General features: G+C 40.9%; 1 protein-coding gene across 1 annotated transcript; it reads right to left on the bottom strand.

Moving 5' to 3' along the window:
* Nucleotides 1–1,640: 1,640 nt before the first annotated feature.
* Nucleotides 1,641–7,072, bottom strand: LOC145347828 (toll-like receptor 2 type-2). Its single transcript, XM_080195725.1, has one exon. The coding sequence runs from the start codon at nt 7,031–7,033 to the stop codon at nt 4,574–4,576; it is 2,460 nt and encodes an 819-aa protein (XP_080051851.1). The 5' UTR covers nt 7,034–7,072; the 3' UTR covers nt 1,641–4,573.
* Nucleotides 7,073–18,169: the final 11,097 nt, after the last annotated feature.

The following is an 18,169-nucleotide window of genomic DNA, read 5'->3' on the forward strand; positions in this document are numbered from 1 at the left end:
GTTTGTTTTAATAAAAGCTTCCTACTTGTCAGTAGAACCATACCTGGAGTGGAACACCTTATGCTCATACTAATGCCAAAATCAAAAATAATTGGGGACTAGGTTAACTTCATAATATACCTTGGAGTTTCTCATTTGGTCTGTAACAGTGATTGTCATGAAGCTGGTAAGCAGGAGAATATACACTGGTCATGTTATCAACCATGAGATCAATTTATTGAGCATGTATAAAATAAAAGAACAGAACTCAGCTTAAACATTTATTTATAGTAGCTACAACAACAAAAATGAATCCCCTGCATTAAAAGCCAGGGAAACACTAGAAATGCAGTGGTTTTGATTCCCACAGTATAAACTTTTTCAACTAGTCTCATGCCTCTGCCAGCTTCGCGTTGAGTGCAAGGAAGGCAGCAATGAGATAATGCCTGGCCAAAGAGCTTCCTATCAAAGAGACTGCATGTCACAGAATTACTCATTCAGCTTGTCCTGTCTGCACAGGAAAACTCTTCATTAATGTTTCCACAGAATCATCAATATTAGTCCTATCCCCACATACCCTTACTTCCACTACACCCACCAGCAAACATTTATCCAATTTATTGCTTTATTTCATATTCAGTCTGCCACTGTCTTGCTTAAAAATATTTTTCTTAATCACATCATGCATTCTTTTGATAATATCCCAGGGCTGAAATGGTCGCTACGAGAGGACACAGGTTTAAGGTGCTGGGGAGCAGGTACAGAGGAGATGTCAGGGGTAAGTTTTCATTCAGAGGGTGGTGAGTGAGGGGAATCGGCTGCTGTCGGTGGTGGTGGAGACGAACTCGTTGGGGTCTTTTAAGAGACTTCTGGATGAGTACATGGGATTTAATGGGATTAAGGGTTATAGATAGGCCTGGTAGGTAGGGATGTGATCAGCACAACTTGTGGGCCGAAGGGCCTGTTTGTGCTGTAGTGTTCCATGTCCTATGACAGATCTGCCCACCCCCTCAAACCTAACACAAGTGATCATTTAAAATGAAATATACTGAGGTATGACTGATACAGATTTGTAAGATTTCTTTTTAATAATTCTGAGCCTGTGCACATTTGTCACATTCTGTTAACACTAAGTCTGACATTTGCTGTACCAAACTGGAGTCTGAAATTTGAATTAGACCCAAGTGGACATTAGATATTTTAAATTTATTTTAGGAATGAGCTGTTGCAAAGCTGAGAGCAGGGCATAGCTCATCCTGAATATCATAGCTAACTGTTTAACATTATTCTCTGTAGCATCTGTTGTTCAAGTGTTTTTTGTGAACAGAACTAATGCTATCTTTAGAATTTTGAGTTTGTGGCAGTTTCGACTTGCAGGTGACTCAACTTGTAAGGTCAGGCTGGAGGAGAGAAGAGGATTTTGACGATACAGAAGATGAAAGGTTGGAGCAGGTGTGAGTAGATTAGTGACACTGTTGATAAAGGTCTTGTTGGTTTTCTAACTGATCTGGAGAAACACTGTACACAACAGTAATCTGCTCAGAAATGTTCCAAGATCATTCAGTAATACCTGTATGTTTACTGTGAATTAAAATTGGAGAAAATACAATTAAATCCAAATAATTATGAAGATAATGTCAGACATTTATCATAAAATAAATTGAGAAATGTAAACCATAGTTGTAAAGTGGAAGATTAATTCTACTAAGCTCATTTGCCAAAGCTTTATACTTTTAAAAATTCACTCTATATTTGGGCATTGTTGGCAAGGCCAGCATTTATTGCCCATCCATAACTTTCAACATCTTAGCTACTTTTATTCATCTGCATATACAACTTGAGTATCCTTTATCCAAAATCCTCACGGCTGACTGCTTTAGATTTGAAATAATTTTGGTTTTTGGATACTGCATATAGGCTTAGACTTACTCATATTACAATGGCCAAAGCCAGGGCGAGCTATAGCCTAAAGTAAATAAATGGCAAGATAAGTAACATGTACAACAGAGTAATAAATACAGGATATCGGCAATAAGTTCCCAGCTGAGGCACCATTTGTGATTCTGCTGGTAGGAGAGGGTTCAGAGTGTCAATGTACAGACACACAACTAGATTTCCCGCATTAAAGATCGGGTGTCACCAGCGAGGTTCATGTTGGCTTGAGTAGTGACAGTTCACGTCAGGGATTTTCTATGCTAAAGGTTCGGTCTGATCTGCTAGGTTCATGTTGTTTCAAGCTATGTTGACTTGGGTCAGGGATTGTCTGCACTTAAGGTCAATGAGGTTCAAAAAAAGTGGGGTTTTTGGATGCAAGTGTTTTTCGGATTTATGGTTAAAGAATGTTCGATCTATAATTATTTTTCTGAATCCTAAGTAGGCTCTTGAAAGTCAGATGTTGGTTACAATAGTTGGGCAATTTTTGCTATTCACCAATCATTTTCATTACAGAGTTTTATCCATTATGAGCAGAGGTAATCCTCCACGCAGATCTTGAAAAAGCTCCAAAGGTGTAATTTCTAAATTTGAACTAATTTGTGCTCTATAAGAAAGGGAGAAAAGTTGATTGGGAGTCATTTAAACATTTTATTTGATCTGGATAATACAGTAGTGTAACATAATAAATGTGAAGTTATTCACTTTAGAAGCAAAAACAAGAAGGCAGACTATGTCTGAATGACTGACTGTAAATTGGGAGAGGGGAGTGTGCAATGGGACCTGGGTGTCCTTGTGCACCAGTCAGCAAAGGTAAGCATGCAGATGCAGCAGGAGGTAAAGAAGGCAAATGGTATGTTGGCCTTCATTGGCCTTCATAAACCTGGTGTTGTCAGACTTCTTACTGTGTGGGCCTTCATTGCGACAGGTTTCAAGTACAGGAGCAGGGATGCGTTGTTGCAACTATACAGGGTCTTCGTGAGGCCACACCTAGAGTGTTGTGTGCAGCTTTGGTCTCCTTTTCTGGGGAAGGATGTTCTTGCTCTCGAGGCAGTGTAGACTGATTCCGGGGATAACGGGACTGATGTATGAGGAGAGATTCATAGGTTAGGACTGTTTTCGCTGGACTTCAGATGAATAAGGGGTGATCTCATAGAGACTTAAAGTTCTAACAGAACTAGACAAGGTAGATGCAGGGAGGATGTTCCCGATGGTGGGGGAGTCCATAACCAGGGGTCACAGTCTGAGAATTCAGGATAGACCATTTAGGACAGAGGTGAGGAAACATCTCTTCATCCAAAGAGTGGTGAGCCTGTGGAATTCATTATCAAAGGGAGCAGTTGATGCCAATACATTGTATGTATTCAAGAGGCAGCTGGATGTAGCACTTGGGGCAAATGGGATCAAAGGTTATGGGAAGAAAGTAGGATTAGGCTATTGAGTTGGATGATCAGCCATGATCGTAATGAATGGTGGAGCAGGAAAAAGGGCCAAATGGCCTCCTCCTGCTGCTTCTATGTTTTCTAATCATATACCTTCCCTCACATCCTAAGATGGGTCATAATTACAACATCAATGAATACAATCAAAGAATTGAAATATGAAACATGCTTCTATCAGCAATATTGAATCTTCCAGTGTTTAGATTTTAGACAAGGTAAGAAAGATACGGGTGTAACTGGACACCAGTCACAAATTACTGCCTGCAATTTGATCCAGTCATTAGCAGAAGGCTGGGGGCAGGCAGATCAAAATTCAAGCTCTGCAGAAATGGTTACCACACAGAGAGACACTGCAGACACAACCCATCCACAGCACAGTGCTAATGCTCCCATCATTCAGGCAATGAATGCATTGTGTCAACAGTTTAGAAGATGCAAGCATTCCCAGGCTTGGATAATGCATAGCATTATCAGTCACCAGAAGATAACATTTTAAAGTTTATTTATTATTGTCACAAGTAGGTTTACACTAACACTACAATGAAGTTACTGTGAAATCCCCTTGGCCTGTTAGGGTACATTAAGGGAGAATTTAGCATGATCAATAAACCTAATCAGCATGTCTTTCTGACTGTGGTGGCAGTGATAATATATGAAGCTAATGTTACAGATGCACTAATGCTAATACACATGGCCATATAAATAACTTATCCAGTCTATTGACTGGAGCGGAATTTTGTTGAGGGGCAGCTGAATGAAGTTACGCCATTGTGTGAAGGAGCTATTACTGGTCAGTATGGACAGATGCCTAATTGAGAGAGTGCCACATGCAAACCTGAAATTTGGTTGAAAGCTGGGCAGAACTTCAAGCTGCTAACTGGCGAACATTAAAATACACTATCTTATGTAAAATACACTTTAATTTCTCTTTCCCAGGAGAGTCCTGTTAAAAGCAATTACATCTATAGCGTAATTTGAACGAGTACAGCAAAGCAATATTTTATGCAAAATTTCCCACACCAGACATTTAGTTGTTATTCACTTATTTAAATGTCATTAACTTCTTGATTAGTGCTGGGTGAAAATCTAAATGGAAAAATAAATAGCACCGATATGTAGATATAAAGGAAAGTTATTTTAACATGTTTTACTAAAACTTAGATTTTACAGCCTTAAGGTCTACTTTCGTGTATGTTTGTCTATATATGATGCTCAAGGATCTAATCAGATTCTTGCACAATCTCTTGTTGCATAACTTGTGAATTGCATGAATGGAAATCCAAATTCAGGACAGCTTTCAACCTTTTCCAAAAGAAGTCCTGTTGAAACTCATTCTGAGGCCATTCCAAGTAAGTGTTTCTATTCATCAGTTTCCGTAGTTTGCAAAAACGATCAGGGATGGAGTTCTTTGGAATAGGTTCTAGCAGGAGCAAGATAAGACTGTCCTTTTTGTCATCAAATACCTGTTGGTGGGCAAAGAAGAGTTCATAGTGGCACCATTCACTTTGCACAAAGTGTTTTGAAAGGATGAATATGGTTTTGTAGCTTTTTGATATACAGTCAATGATATTGTTAATTATTGACTTTCCAGGTTTGAAGTCTCTTTCATGGATACAGATATGGAATGGTGGGTCACTATTTTCTAACTGTACCAACAATTTGTTCTTCACCCACGATGCGTCATGTTCACTGTATGAAATGAAAGCATTGTACTCAAATCTGTGTTCCTCCAAATTGATGCTGTGACCTCTTTTAGCTTTAAGCCAGAGATAGAGAGTTCGGATGTACCAGGTAATATTATACTTGATACATAGCATAATGCACACAGCTAACAAAAGCACTACACATGCCAAAAGGACCCCAACGAATAAGGGAATTTTGCACTCAATAGGAGAAAATTTCAGGAATTGGATAACTTGACCTTTGAATTTTTGTGGACGGTCGCATCGATACTGGTCTGGCCAATCAAGTATCACAGTTTGTGTCTGCTGAACATAATTAGAGACTGACTGAACTGCACAGAAGCACTCAAAAGGATTGTTGCTGAATTTGAGTTCAGCTAGATCTAAGGACTGTAATGAGTGGATGTTTAAGTTCTGAATTTTATTGTGATTAATGTGCAAGAATTTCAGTGAGTGACCCAGTGGAATCTCAGGAAAAGATACTATGATGTTTGCTGTCAAAAACACTTCGTGGAGATTTCTCAGCCCTTTGAGGTTTGGGACTGTGGTGATGGAATTGTAACTCAAGTCTAGTGATTCCAGTGATTCTGGTAAGCAGCCAAACACACTGCTTTTCAGGTTATTGTGTGAAAAATTTATGTGCGTCATAGTCTGAGGCCAATTGCAGGCCGATCCCTCCTGTAGTTCAAGACTATTGTGACAAGCACTTATACTAGACAAGTTTTCCATTTTCGATAATAATGTACTAAACTTGGGTAAATTTGAAAATTTGTTCTTACTTACAATGAGCGTTTTAAGATTGGGGAAAGGAGGAGTGCAATCTTTAGGAATGAAGGTGGATTCTTGAAGCAAGTTTTGGGATATGTCCAAATATCTCAGAGAAGTCATTACTTTTGATACCTCACATGGAACATAAAACAAATTTCCCTCAAGTATTGTTAACTCTGTCAGTTGTGTAAATATATCAAGAAGATAGTCAAGTGAGTAAAAACGGTAGAAGTTTGGATTATCTACATTAATTATGTGGAGTTTGCGCAAACTAATCTGATCAGATGGAACAGGAACTATTTCCCACTTGCCCACGCCATCCATTCTAATTGCTTTCAAAAATAATTCATTTATTTTTGAGCTGAGAACAAAGTTTAACAAATGAGTGACCAAAGAATCATCAATGGTAATATTCTGCGCTACTAGTGTCGTGATTTTTGATTTCTTCAAAGGGGAAAATAAATCTGCACCTCCTGCATTTTTGACCAAATCAGAATTTAGTATTTCCAGTGTAGTAGTCGTTGTTGGAATATCATTGAAGAGCTCGATCAATAATTGTACTTTCTGTCCAAACTGGAAATCAAAAGAAAGCTTTTCTACATTTTGCAAGGCATTAAGTGTTCCAGGTTCATATACCTGCAAATCTCCTGTAACTAAGTAAACTTCCTTAAGTGGGATTCCACGAAGTGCAGATAAGGAATTGGACTTCAAGGAAGAAAGGCGAGCGTTTCCAAAGTGTAGAGAATACAGGTTCTGTAGTTTGTTGATTTCTGCTCCAAAGTCAGCTGTATCAAACATGTTGTTAGTGATATCAAGGTGTGTTAGTGACTGGAGATGATTAAATGGCAAGGCTGAAATATCATGCAAAAAATTATTTGAAAGATCAAGATACCTTAGTTCTGAATTTTTTGAAAATGATCCAGGTTCTATGTCAGTGATGTGATTGAATTGAAGAAAAAGTTTTTTCAGCTTGGTGAAATTCTGGAAACTCTGCTGTTGAATTATTCTGATGCTGTTGTAAGACAAGTCCAACATCTCTACATCTGGTGCCAGGATACAATGAGAAAGTGGATAGCCAATTCCTGAGCAATTTACTAAAGAAGTATCTATCCTCTTTGGTATTGCAGAACAACCAACCATAAATAGAATACTTGTCAATATAGCACCTGCTCCGAGATGTGTCATCTTGGCCTTGATATCTGTGAAGTAAATTCTGCTTCCAAGTAACATCTCCTCTATTCACGCACTGGCCATTTTCAAACGCACCCTGTTAAAAGACAAATATGAATAATGATAAATCTGGCCTTGATGTTAAAGAAGGTATTAGCAGCACCATATTCAGTGCAATCCTGGTCCTATTAAAAAAAAATCCAGACACCAGTCACCCAAACTCTGATAACTTACTTCTTTTTGTTTGAGTCTTAGATGCTAAGTGGCTCTGCGCTAGGCACTATGATAATCAGAAATGGATGAGGTGTTGTTGATGATAGTGTTTTGGGTGGTTTTAGCCAAGATTAAACATCAAAAATTTAAAGAACAAGAGGCCATTTGGTCCACCATATCTATGGCTGAACAAGAACTTTTAGCATTATCCTATCTTGCACCTTTTAAAATCCATAGCCATTTAGGTTACAGGACTTCAACTGCATGCTCAAGTTCTTTAGGATGCAAGTTCTGTACTACCATCATTTCAGTAATTGAACTTCAATGCTGATGGCTCTCTGGGTGAAAATGCTTCTCCTCAACTGCCCTCTAATCCTTCTTTAAAGCTATTCCCTTGATTAATGACTCCTCTGCTAAGAGAATTTAGCATTCTATCTAGACATATGAGACCTACTCTGTACCAAAGAAAGCAATCTAGCCTATTTAATCTTTTCACATAGCTAAAATTCACCATTCCTGGCAACATCCTTGTAAATCTCCTCACTACCGTCTTGCTCATTCTTTTGTAAACACATTCTTCTTGCATAATATGATCAGAGCTGCACTCAGTATTCTAGCTGAGGCCTGACTAGTGTTTTATACAGATCCTGTAACGTCTTTGTTCTTACCTTTATCAGCCAAGGCACAGAATGTAAGTATTCCCTTAATCACCTTCTCTATTTGGCTCACTACAATCAGGGATCTGTGTACTTGCAATCCAAAGTCCCTCTGTTCCACCACACTTCTTAGCATCCTACTATTCATTGTGTACTCTCTTGCCTTCTCTTTCCAAAATTGCCTTGTCATTTGCCACTCTTAGGTCCTACAATCTATATTGATTGTCCTTACTATCAACCACAGTGCCTTTTTTTAATATCATCAACAAACTTCTCAAACATGATTCCTTCATTTAATCTAAGTTGTTGATATATAGCACAAAAATCTAGGACCTAATATGGAACCCTTCAGAATTCCACTGGAAACCACCTTCCAGTCAGAAAAATCACCCATCAACCATTACCCTTTGTTTCCTGCCATTGCACAGTATTTGATCCAACTTTCCACTTTCCTTTGGAACTCATGGATTTCTACTTCTTTGACCGGTTTGCTGTTTGAATCTTTTTCCAATGGTCAAACTTGCAAAATCTATGTACCCGACAACAAATATGTCACCTACGTCAAGGCTCCTTCCTCAAGAAAAATTCAAGTCACTCACAGGCTTCTGTTAACAAATCCATGCGAATTGTCATTGATTAATCTGTGCTCTGCTGAATGGTGATTAATACCTCCCCTCAGATGTTTGTCCAATAATTTGTCCACCAAGGTAAGGAAACTGTTCTGTAATTACAACATTATCTTTCCTTTTTAAACAATGGTATGACATTACTGGTCTTGCAGCCCTCTGGTACCACGGCTGTAGTCAGAGAGAATTGGAAAATGGTGGTTAAGAGCCTCCTCCCCCAAAATTATTTCCTTCCTTGCTTCTTTTAGCAGCTGGGAATACATTTCACCTGGGCCTGCCAAATCATATAGATACAAAGATGCTACACCCCTTAACATTTCCTCTCTCTCTGTTTATCCCATCCAATATTTCTCACTCCTCCTCCTCAACTACAATATCTGCATCAAGAGGGTGGAATTTTAACTGTGGCATGCTGCTTCTGATGGCGTAACCCCAACTGTGAGCCATTTCCACTCTCTTGCCCTTGTTTCCCACACAGTTCTAATTATAAACGTAAGCATTGGTAGTGTGTATGGGACACGGGAGAGAAGCTTTGCATTGGTCAAACCCATCATCAGCAGACAGTGCTGCAGCTACTGGTAGGCTGCAAAAGAGCTTCCTGGACAAAAGCCACAATTTGGCTGCCAAATGCCAACACCTGTTTTCTATGATGCCTGTCTTGGATGGCTGCATCCCGACCAGTTGCTCTGCTGGTGCTGCCTGCTACTGTTGTTGCAGCCTTTGTTGTTGACTGGCAAGAGCCTTCCTTTGTTGCACCCTCTTCTCCTGAGGTTGTAGGAATATTGGGTGTATGACAGCCATTGATATTCTAGCAATTGAACTGTGTGAAGCAGGCAGACAACTTTATGAGAACACATGTCCATGGAAAAAAAATCCATGGAATGGATGAGTATTGAGATTTTCAACATCTTTCATTGTCCACAAACAAAACTCGCACTGGGTCCTCCCACTTCCATCTCCAGGCCTGGCATCATATGTGCTTCTGGAGACGTAATGAAGCTGGTCATTGTAAGATTTGTAATAAAATCTATTACCCTTCCTGTTTCTCCTATCACCTTCAAGCTTGTCCCCACTGACCACCCCAGCATAACCAATACAATAGGCCCTTCCTTCTACTCCTTAATACCACGGACCACACATTTTATTTCATTGGACCTTTCTTTCACTCCTCTATGCCCCCTATGGCACACCCCACCCTCAGCACGATTCATGCAAACTGCCATTCTCTTGCACCACTCCCTTGTGCCACAGAGTTCAGCAAAGAAAACCAATGATCTCTGACACAACTGCACAAATCCAACTGCATGTTACCTTTAAACTAACGTGAACCAGGTGCCAAGAGGTTTTCATATGCTGCTGACCTTATCTTGACGGTAGGATGTAATTACAAAATGTTTCACGCTAATGAGTAATCATGGAAGGTGAATATATTACAGTTACAAACCTGACATGCCCCACAAACATGCCACTGACTTAATCTTTGTATTTCAGCTTACTGTCAGGAATTTTGGCTTTGCCTAATTCAGACACTGTGCTGCTCACTCTTGCAGGCTCCATAAATTCTCCCCCTGAGTATTAATTAAGAACCATGCTTACACCTTCTGTCTCCTGTTATGGTTCAGGTCAGAAACTCCTAAGTTTTATGGTGCCTGTCTGGCTCATAAGTTTTGCACCTTGAATTTGATTAGGATAAGCAAATGGCTCAGGTATGATTCAAATGACCCACTAAGGAGCTTTTATCAAACAAAGTTTATTTAAGAATATAGTTAACATGTGTAGTAAGAATATTAGCAAGAACTGTTATCAATTACAAACAAACCAACCACAATAATGTATAAGCCTTATATCTATCTAAGACATTCCAATCAAACCAAAACTTCCCCTAGACAAAACCCTTCCACAGGTTTAACACAGCAAAGGCTAATGCTCACGTGATACTGGAATTGAGTCCTTTGGTTGAATGATACAGTCCTCTTGAAACACTCAGAAGAGTTTGCATCTGATCAGCTTCCCTGAACACCAGAGAGAAACTCCGGTCAAGCCAGTGACAGCAGACTTTCTACTCCAGGAAGGCTTTCAGCTTAACTAGCAGAATTTCCCAAAACCAGGGAGAGAAAGAGAGAGACTTCTTTCCAACTTCCCTCTGAAACTAAAACCCGCAGCTCAGAACTGAAAATGGAAGAGATCCTGTCATCTGCAAACATGCTTCCTCCTGACAATGATCCGGCACAAAACTAATTCCTTTAGTAAAAATAAACAATCCGCATTTAAGCCACATAAGGAGCAATGAAAGGACTCCTTGTAGGCAGCTCGCACCAATGACATTAACTAAGGATATGAGTTACTGAGAACATGATTTTTAAAAAACTCTTAGAAGATACACTAATGTCACACTCCATATAGATGTTCCCTGCTTGGCCTCTAACTCTTTCTGTAGTTATCTGTTTGCTCTTTACTGAATCTTCACAATATCCTTGATTTTACTTGCCAATATTTTTTCAAGTTGCCTCTTTGTTTTCTCAATGCCCTTTTTAATTCACTCATGTATTTTCCATAGTCCTCTAGGCATTCTGCAGTTTTGAGGTCTCGGGAGCTGATGTAAGTTTTCTTTTATATCTGACAATTGTATCATAGAACTGAGATTTTGATTAACTTTACAAAATTATTGTGAACAAGTTAAATGTATATACACAGATCAGATAAGTTGATTTCGTGATTTTGTACTTGCCTCGCAAACTCTACTTCAGAATAAACAAGTAACTCATTTTTGATGGTGAAACATCAAAGCCTATTTATATCGTCAGACTGTAGGATGTGGGTCCACAACGTTTATGTTCTTATCAGGCGGAGAAGCCAATAGGTGCCATTAATCCAAATGATAACAAATTATACAAAGACCATCTGTACAATTGTTTTTCAGTAAAACTCATGTTGCTGACAAAGCTAGTGTCAATCCTGGACACTCTGACTATCATTCCCTCAAATGTGAACAAAGTTGCTATTAACTTTTCACAGTTTTGGTGGGCTTCAATAGGAATTTAAAGTATTGTGAGACTTACGTTATCATTTCATTTTGACTTGCACCTTAATTTTCTGTCCACTGCAGCACTGGAAATAGAAAACAGGAAATGCTGGAAAACCTCAGCAGGTCTGACAGCACTTGTGGGGAGAGAATGGAACCAACGTTTTGAGTCTGGATGGCCCTTAGAGCATCCAGACTCAAAACAGGTGCTGTCAGATCTGCTGAGATTTTCCAGCACTTTCTGTTTTTGTTTTAGATTCCAGCATCGGCAGTATTTTGCTTTTACCAATGTCATAGACATACAATTCGAATTATGTAATTTTTCTGGGAATTCTGAGCTATTGACTTTAAGGATTTAACTACAGCTCCCACTTTCTATTTAGGGAAGTTCTGCCGGTGTGAGATGGGATTACACCTTTCCTGTTGACCTGGTTTTCATTTTCTGCTCCCGCTCAGTGTTTTGTGCTTGTGCACGATTTCTATTTGACCTTTTCTCCCTTTGTTATCCTCTTTTGTCTTACATATCTTTAATTTCAACCATTGCATCTCCCGTTGCCTCAGTCAAGGTATCATCTTAGCCCTTTATTCAAATCACGTTTTTCACTTAGGCTCTTGAAATCTTAAAGGAAAGAGGGAGGCTTTTCGGCCTATCGTATTTGTGCCAGCTGGGTGCAAGGAGCTATCTAACGAGTCCCACTCCCCTGCTCTTTCATCACAGCCTTGCCAGTTTCTTAATTACACTGTTGTTCACCTAAGAAATAGAAGGAAGTTCGTTGTTGGATGTGAACAATTTTCAGTTACTTTTCTGAACGTTATCTTGCTGAGCTTTCGCTTGACTTCAAGTCCAGTCCTTCAAAATTGGGAGACCATTTTCTTGAATTGCAGTAGGTTTTCCATTTTAGTGGGCAGCATCTCCGTGTTTGGACATACGTCAATCTATTGCCATTTATTGGCACACGCGGAACTATCTTCAAATTGATCCCGTTGTGATCTTTGTCCAGTCATTGAAGCTGATTTCACTCTCCGCCTTATACTCACTTTGTCACTAATCTGAACTAAAGCGCACAGATTGCTGTAGAAAGGACCCTGCGGTGGCAGTGCTACCTGTTCAAGATGCACGTTATCCTCTAGGTTCCCGTTTCCTCCAGCGACGTCCCGAAACTGCCTGCTGATATTTCCGAAATTGCCCAACACTCGTCCAAATCGAAAAGACTCACCTTGTGTGGCTTGCAAAAGTCACACAATTTGCAAAAAACATAACTCCTCTTCTGCTTGATAAGCAATAGTTTGAGTATAAGGAAATTAGTTTTAACAACTAGTTCTTATGAAGGAGTATGGGGTGGTTTGATGCACAGAAACACGTCACCGCATGCACCTTTTGTCTCCTCCTCCTGAGTGATACAGTCCAGACCATTCGACCCACCCTGCCTGAATCCTACCTTGCAAGAACTACTCTACAAGAACTGCAAGAATTAATTCCATTCTACTCCTCTTCCTCGTTTCTCTGCATGCTAATTTCTTCTTTTCAAATTTTGAAAGTTATTATTAATCTATTTCCCTCACTCATCACAATCCAGGCCATAACTTGCTGCGTAACATAAAGTTTCATTCCCCTTTTTGTTTGATTCCTTTGCCAATTTTCTTCAATCTGTTAAATTTATTTTAGCAATTCAAAATGTGAATATATAGATTCATAGTTGATTTATAAACCTAAACAGTGGTATCCTTAATGTCCTAACTGGAGAGTAGTTTCATCAATGTAGTTTATATGGATTTCAGCAAAGCCTTGACAAGGTCCTACATGGGAGACTTGTAAAAAAGGTAAGTTTACAGGGGATACAAGGTCATTTGATAAAGTAGATTCAAAATTGGGTCAGTTGTAGGAGACAGAGGGTGATGTAAAAACACTGCTTTAGTGACTGAAAGTTAGTGTCCAGTGGCATACCATAGGGAATCTGTGGTGGGACCCCTAATATTCATCATTTATATAAATGACACTGATGACTACGTGGGGTTGGGTGGGTCAGGATTAGTAATTTTGCAGATGACACAAAGATTGATCGGGTGGTTAACAGTGAGGTGGTATGCCTTGGGCTATGAGAAGATGTAACAAAGAACAAAGAAAATTACAGCACAGGAACATCCCTCCTATATCTCCCAACATGAACCTTATAGTTATACCCCCTAGTAACAGCTACACCCAAGGAAATAGTCTCTGCGTGTCCACTTTATCTATTCCCCTCATCATCTTATAAACCTCTATTAAGTCACCTCTCATCCTCCTCTGCTCTAAAGAGAAGAGCCCCAACTCCCTCAACCTTTCCTCATAAGACCTACCCTCCAAACCAGGCAGCATCCTGGTAAATCTTGTCTGCACTCTCTCCAATGCTTCCACACCCTCCTTATAACGAGGTGACCAAAACTGCACGCAATATTCCAAATGTGGTCTCACCAATGTCCGGTATAGTTGCAGCATAACCCCAGGGCCCTTAAACTCAAACCCCCTGTTAATCAGACAAGTTATTGTGATCTATTTTGATTGACATTTGACAGTTCCATAATCTTCCTAAAATTAATTTATTTCAAAACCAGAGGCCTGTCTTATTTTCTTCTCTGTCTTATTATGTAATCCAGAATTGTCAAATTTACTCTGTTCACTTAAACATTGAGGGTGACTGGGGATGTGGAGCAAGAGACCAGAGCAGAGCAATATCAGTGATTTACAGCAGACAGAGAGAATCAGAAGCATGCAAAGACAGAGAGAAGGGCAGAGCAAGGAAGAATGAGACAGTCAGAAATTGAGAGAAACACAGAGACCCAGAAACAAGCAGCGACTGAAAGTGACACATATAAAGAACAGAAGACCGAGAGAAAAATAGGACACACATAGGGGAGAGAGAGAGAGAGAGAGATACAAGCAGAAACTCTAAGAGACAGAGATCAAGACACACACAATGAGAGGGAGACACACAAAGACATGCACAACAGAAGGAAGAAAGAGAACAAACTCATGGAGGCACATACACAGACAAAAAGAGAGACAAATATGGAGCAACACACACACACACATGCATACATACACACACACACACACACCCCTAGAGAGAAATGCACACGCACAAGATAAGGCTGAAGCATTCACAACACTTTTCAGCCAGCCAGAAGTGCCAGGTGGATGATCCATCTCAACCTCCTCCAGTGTTACAGCTATTAATCTTCAGCCATTTTGATTCACTCCATGTGATATTAAGAAATAATAGAAGGCACTGGCTATTGCAAATGCTGTGGGCCCTGACAAAATTCCAGCAATAGTACCAAGAACTTGTGCTCCAGAATTTGCCGTGCTCCAGAATTTGCCATGCTCCTATCCAAGCTGTTCCAGTACGGCTGTAACAGTGGCATCCACCTGGCAATGTGGAAACCTGCCCAAGCATGTCCTATACAAAATAAACAGAACAATTCCATCCTGACCAATTACTGCCCCATTAGTCTACTCTTGGTCATCAGTAAAATGATGTAAGGGGTCATAAACAATGCTATCCCTTTGCTTAGCAATAAACTGCTCAGTGATTCTCAATTTGGGTCCTGCTAGGGTCACTCAGCTCTTGACCTTATTACAGATTTGGTTCAAACATGAGCAAAAGAGCTGAACTCCAGGCATGAGGTGAGAATGACTGCCTTTGACATCAAGGCTGCATTTGACTGAGAATGGCATCAAGGAGCCTCGGCAAAACTGGAGTCAATGGGAATCGGAGGGAAAACCCCCCATTGGTTGGACTCATACCTGGCACAAAAGAAAATGATAATGGTGGTTGGAGGGCAACCATCGCAACTTCAGGATATCAGTGCAGCAGTTCTTCAGGATAGAATCCTAGGCCCAACCATCTTCAGCTGCTTCATCATGACCTGCTTTCCAAGATAAGGTCAGAAATGGGGATGTTGGTTGATGACTGCACAATGTTCAGCACCTTTTCCATTCTCCTCAGATACTGAAGCAGGCCCTCTCCAAATAATATCCAGGCTTGGCCTGACAAGTGGCAAATTACATTCATGCCACACAAGTGCCAGGCAATGACCATCTCAAACACGAGCCCAACTAACCATCAGATCTTGGCATTCACATGCACAGACAGAAAGAAATAGACAGAGAGAGAGAGAGACAGATACAGAAAGGGATGCAGACAGCGAGCGAGAGAGACAGATACAGACAGGCATCCAGACAGTAAGAGTAGCACAGACACAGGTGCATAGATAGAAAGCGACAAACACAGAGAGCTTTTCAAACTGCTACCTAGCTCCCTAGATTCTTGTTGTAGGACCTTATCCTTATGTTGTTGGTACCAATGTGAAGTGAACCATGACCTCTGACTGTTCACCCTCTCCCTTTAGAATGTCCTGCAGCACTTGCCCCTGGCACCAGGGAGGCAACACATCATCTTAGAGTCATGTCCGCTGCCACAGAAATGGATGGTGAGGACCTGGGATGGTGAGCAGGGAAGAGGTAAAGGGGTAAGTGTTGCACCCTCTATGATTGCATGGGAAGGTGCCACGAGTAGGGGGTGAGGTGTTGGGTATGACGGAGGAGTGGATCAGGGTGTCCCGTAGGGAACAATCCCTGTACAATGCTGACAGGGAGACTGAAGGGAAGATGTGTTGAGTGGTGGCATCATGCTGAAGTTGGCGGAAGTGGTGCAGGATGAGCTTTTGAGTCCAGAGGCTGTCAGGGTGAAAAGTGAGGGCAAGGGGATCCTATCCTGGTTCCAGGAAGGAGGGGAGGGGGTGAGAGCAGTGGCCCGGGAGAATAGGTCAGACGTGGTCGAAACCACGATTGAAGAAGAAGGAAGACATATCTGCAGTGCTATTTTGAAAAGTGGCATCATCAAAACAGATGCAGCAGAGGGGAAGGAAGTGAGAAAAATCTATCCTGTCCATCCAATCATCTATCTAAGTAAAAATATTTGCAAGTTATAGCCCAATATCCTTCCTGTCCCTTTGCAATATGATGAAGCTGATTTTCTGCAGAGTATCCTGCCCAACCGGTTTTCAAGCTAATTTAAACTAAATTAAATTAAACAACCAATTAAATTGGGGACATTCTGTCACAGATGACTCACATTATGCTAGTCAGAAAACAAGATATGTGATATTGGAAACACCTGAGCTTGAGGCCATTGCAAAAAAAGGCTGAAGTAAAATCCATACTTAGATATGAGCCTGTGAATTTTTTTTATCTTTGTAATCTCCAGTGGAGAGATCAGGCAATTTTCTTACCCCAAGTGCTAGAAGGTGTGGATTAGACATAGGTTTGAGGTAGCCATGGGGACTTCTTATCAAAATGACTGAACCTATAGGGAGCAATCTTGGATATTGAGCTTCAAATGAAACAATGGCTGGCCTTTCCGTTCCCGTTCTTGTTGGGCAGGTTTGGTGATGACTGAAAACGCAAGGCATGTTTGACGTTGGCATTAAAAATTTGCACAGTTGTCCCCTCCCCCATTAGTTGGAGCTGTGTTTTCTGCCTTTGAATGTTGGGAACCTAATTTGCATCTCACTATTGAGTGTTTTTGTCAGAATCATACACTACCATCAAAAATCCATTCACAGTGGAGTGATATCAGAACAACGCCAAAGCACAAGTGGTACCTGGTGTGCAGACCTCAGGGCAATCTAGAGGTGAGCTCGGCCATATTTGGTGGGAGGGGGGTATCGGAGTTTGATTTGGAGGACACCAGGCTTGACTAGCAGTTACTGGTGTTTGACTGGGAGGGAGATTGGTGGCTTTATGTCAAGCTGGGGCCTAGCCGTGTGAGACCTATGGGTTGACTCAGGGGAGACTGTCATGTGTGAAAAGTACCATTCTTGAGGATACTTTTTGCTACTGGGCCATGAGCCTCTTGAAAGGTCCTCACAGTGGGAAGGGAAGCTGGAATGAGTGCGGTGGGGATGTTGGGAGTCATCACAGACAGATGGTTCCACTTAAATCTGCAATAGTGGCGGCTTCTGGAGATAGCATGTTTTTGAGATCAATACTAATTGGAAAAACTTGTCAGTCATCAGTATCCCAGCTGTAACACAATCGACATCACACCCACTTACGTGCCACTTCTGTGTGATAAATATAACCGATGAGATATTCCACTCAATCTGCAGTATGTTTCACAGCAGTGGCCTGCCATCGGTTGGTGGAAGGATCTTTTGGCCCTGCCTTTTGTCATAGAATCCCTACAATGTAGGAGGCCGTTCAGCCCATGGAGTCTGCATTGACCACCATCCACCTAGGCCCTATCCCCATAGCCCCATACTAACTAGTGTCCCCTGACGCTAAGGGGCAATTTAGCATGGCCAATCCACTTAACCTGCACATCTTTGGACTGTGGGGGGGAAACTGGAGGAAACCCATGCAGACACAGACAGTGACCGATGCCGGGAATTGAACCTGGTCCTTGCGTAATGAGGCAGCAGTGCTAATCACTGGGGTTTCCCATTGATTGCACACCTTGCAGCTGGAAAATGCAGGCGAGGGTGCACTGTTAGCAGAACTGGAAGATCCCACTGGCATAAACAGCTAGAAAATTGCAGCCAATAATCCAATTAATATCTTGGTAGCCTCAAGTTTTGGTGCATTAGCTTTGTTAAATGTACCTTAAGATGGCAAAGAAATGAAGTGCTCACTTATAAG

The sequence above is a fragment of the Carcharhinus amblyrhynchos genome, chromosome 9, assembly GCF_965287045.1.
Source record: "Carcharhinus amblyrhynchos chromosome 9, sCarAmb.v2.hapA, whole genome shotgun sequence".
Taxonomy (NCBI): domain Eukaryota; kingdom Metazoa; phylum Chordata; class Chondrichthyes; order Carcharhiniformes; family Carcharhinidae; genus Carcharhinus; species Carcharhinus amblyrhynchos.

Bases quoted from the DNA above. Each gene is read 5' to 3' on its own strand.
- LOC145347828 (XM_080195725.1), bottom strand. From the start codon at position 7,033: ATGTTACTTGGAAGCAGAATTTACTTCACAGATATCAAGGCCAAGATG.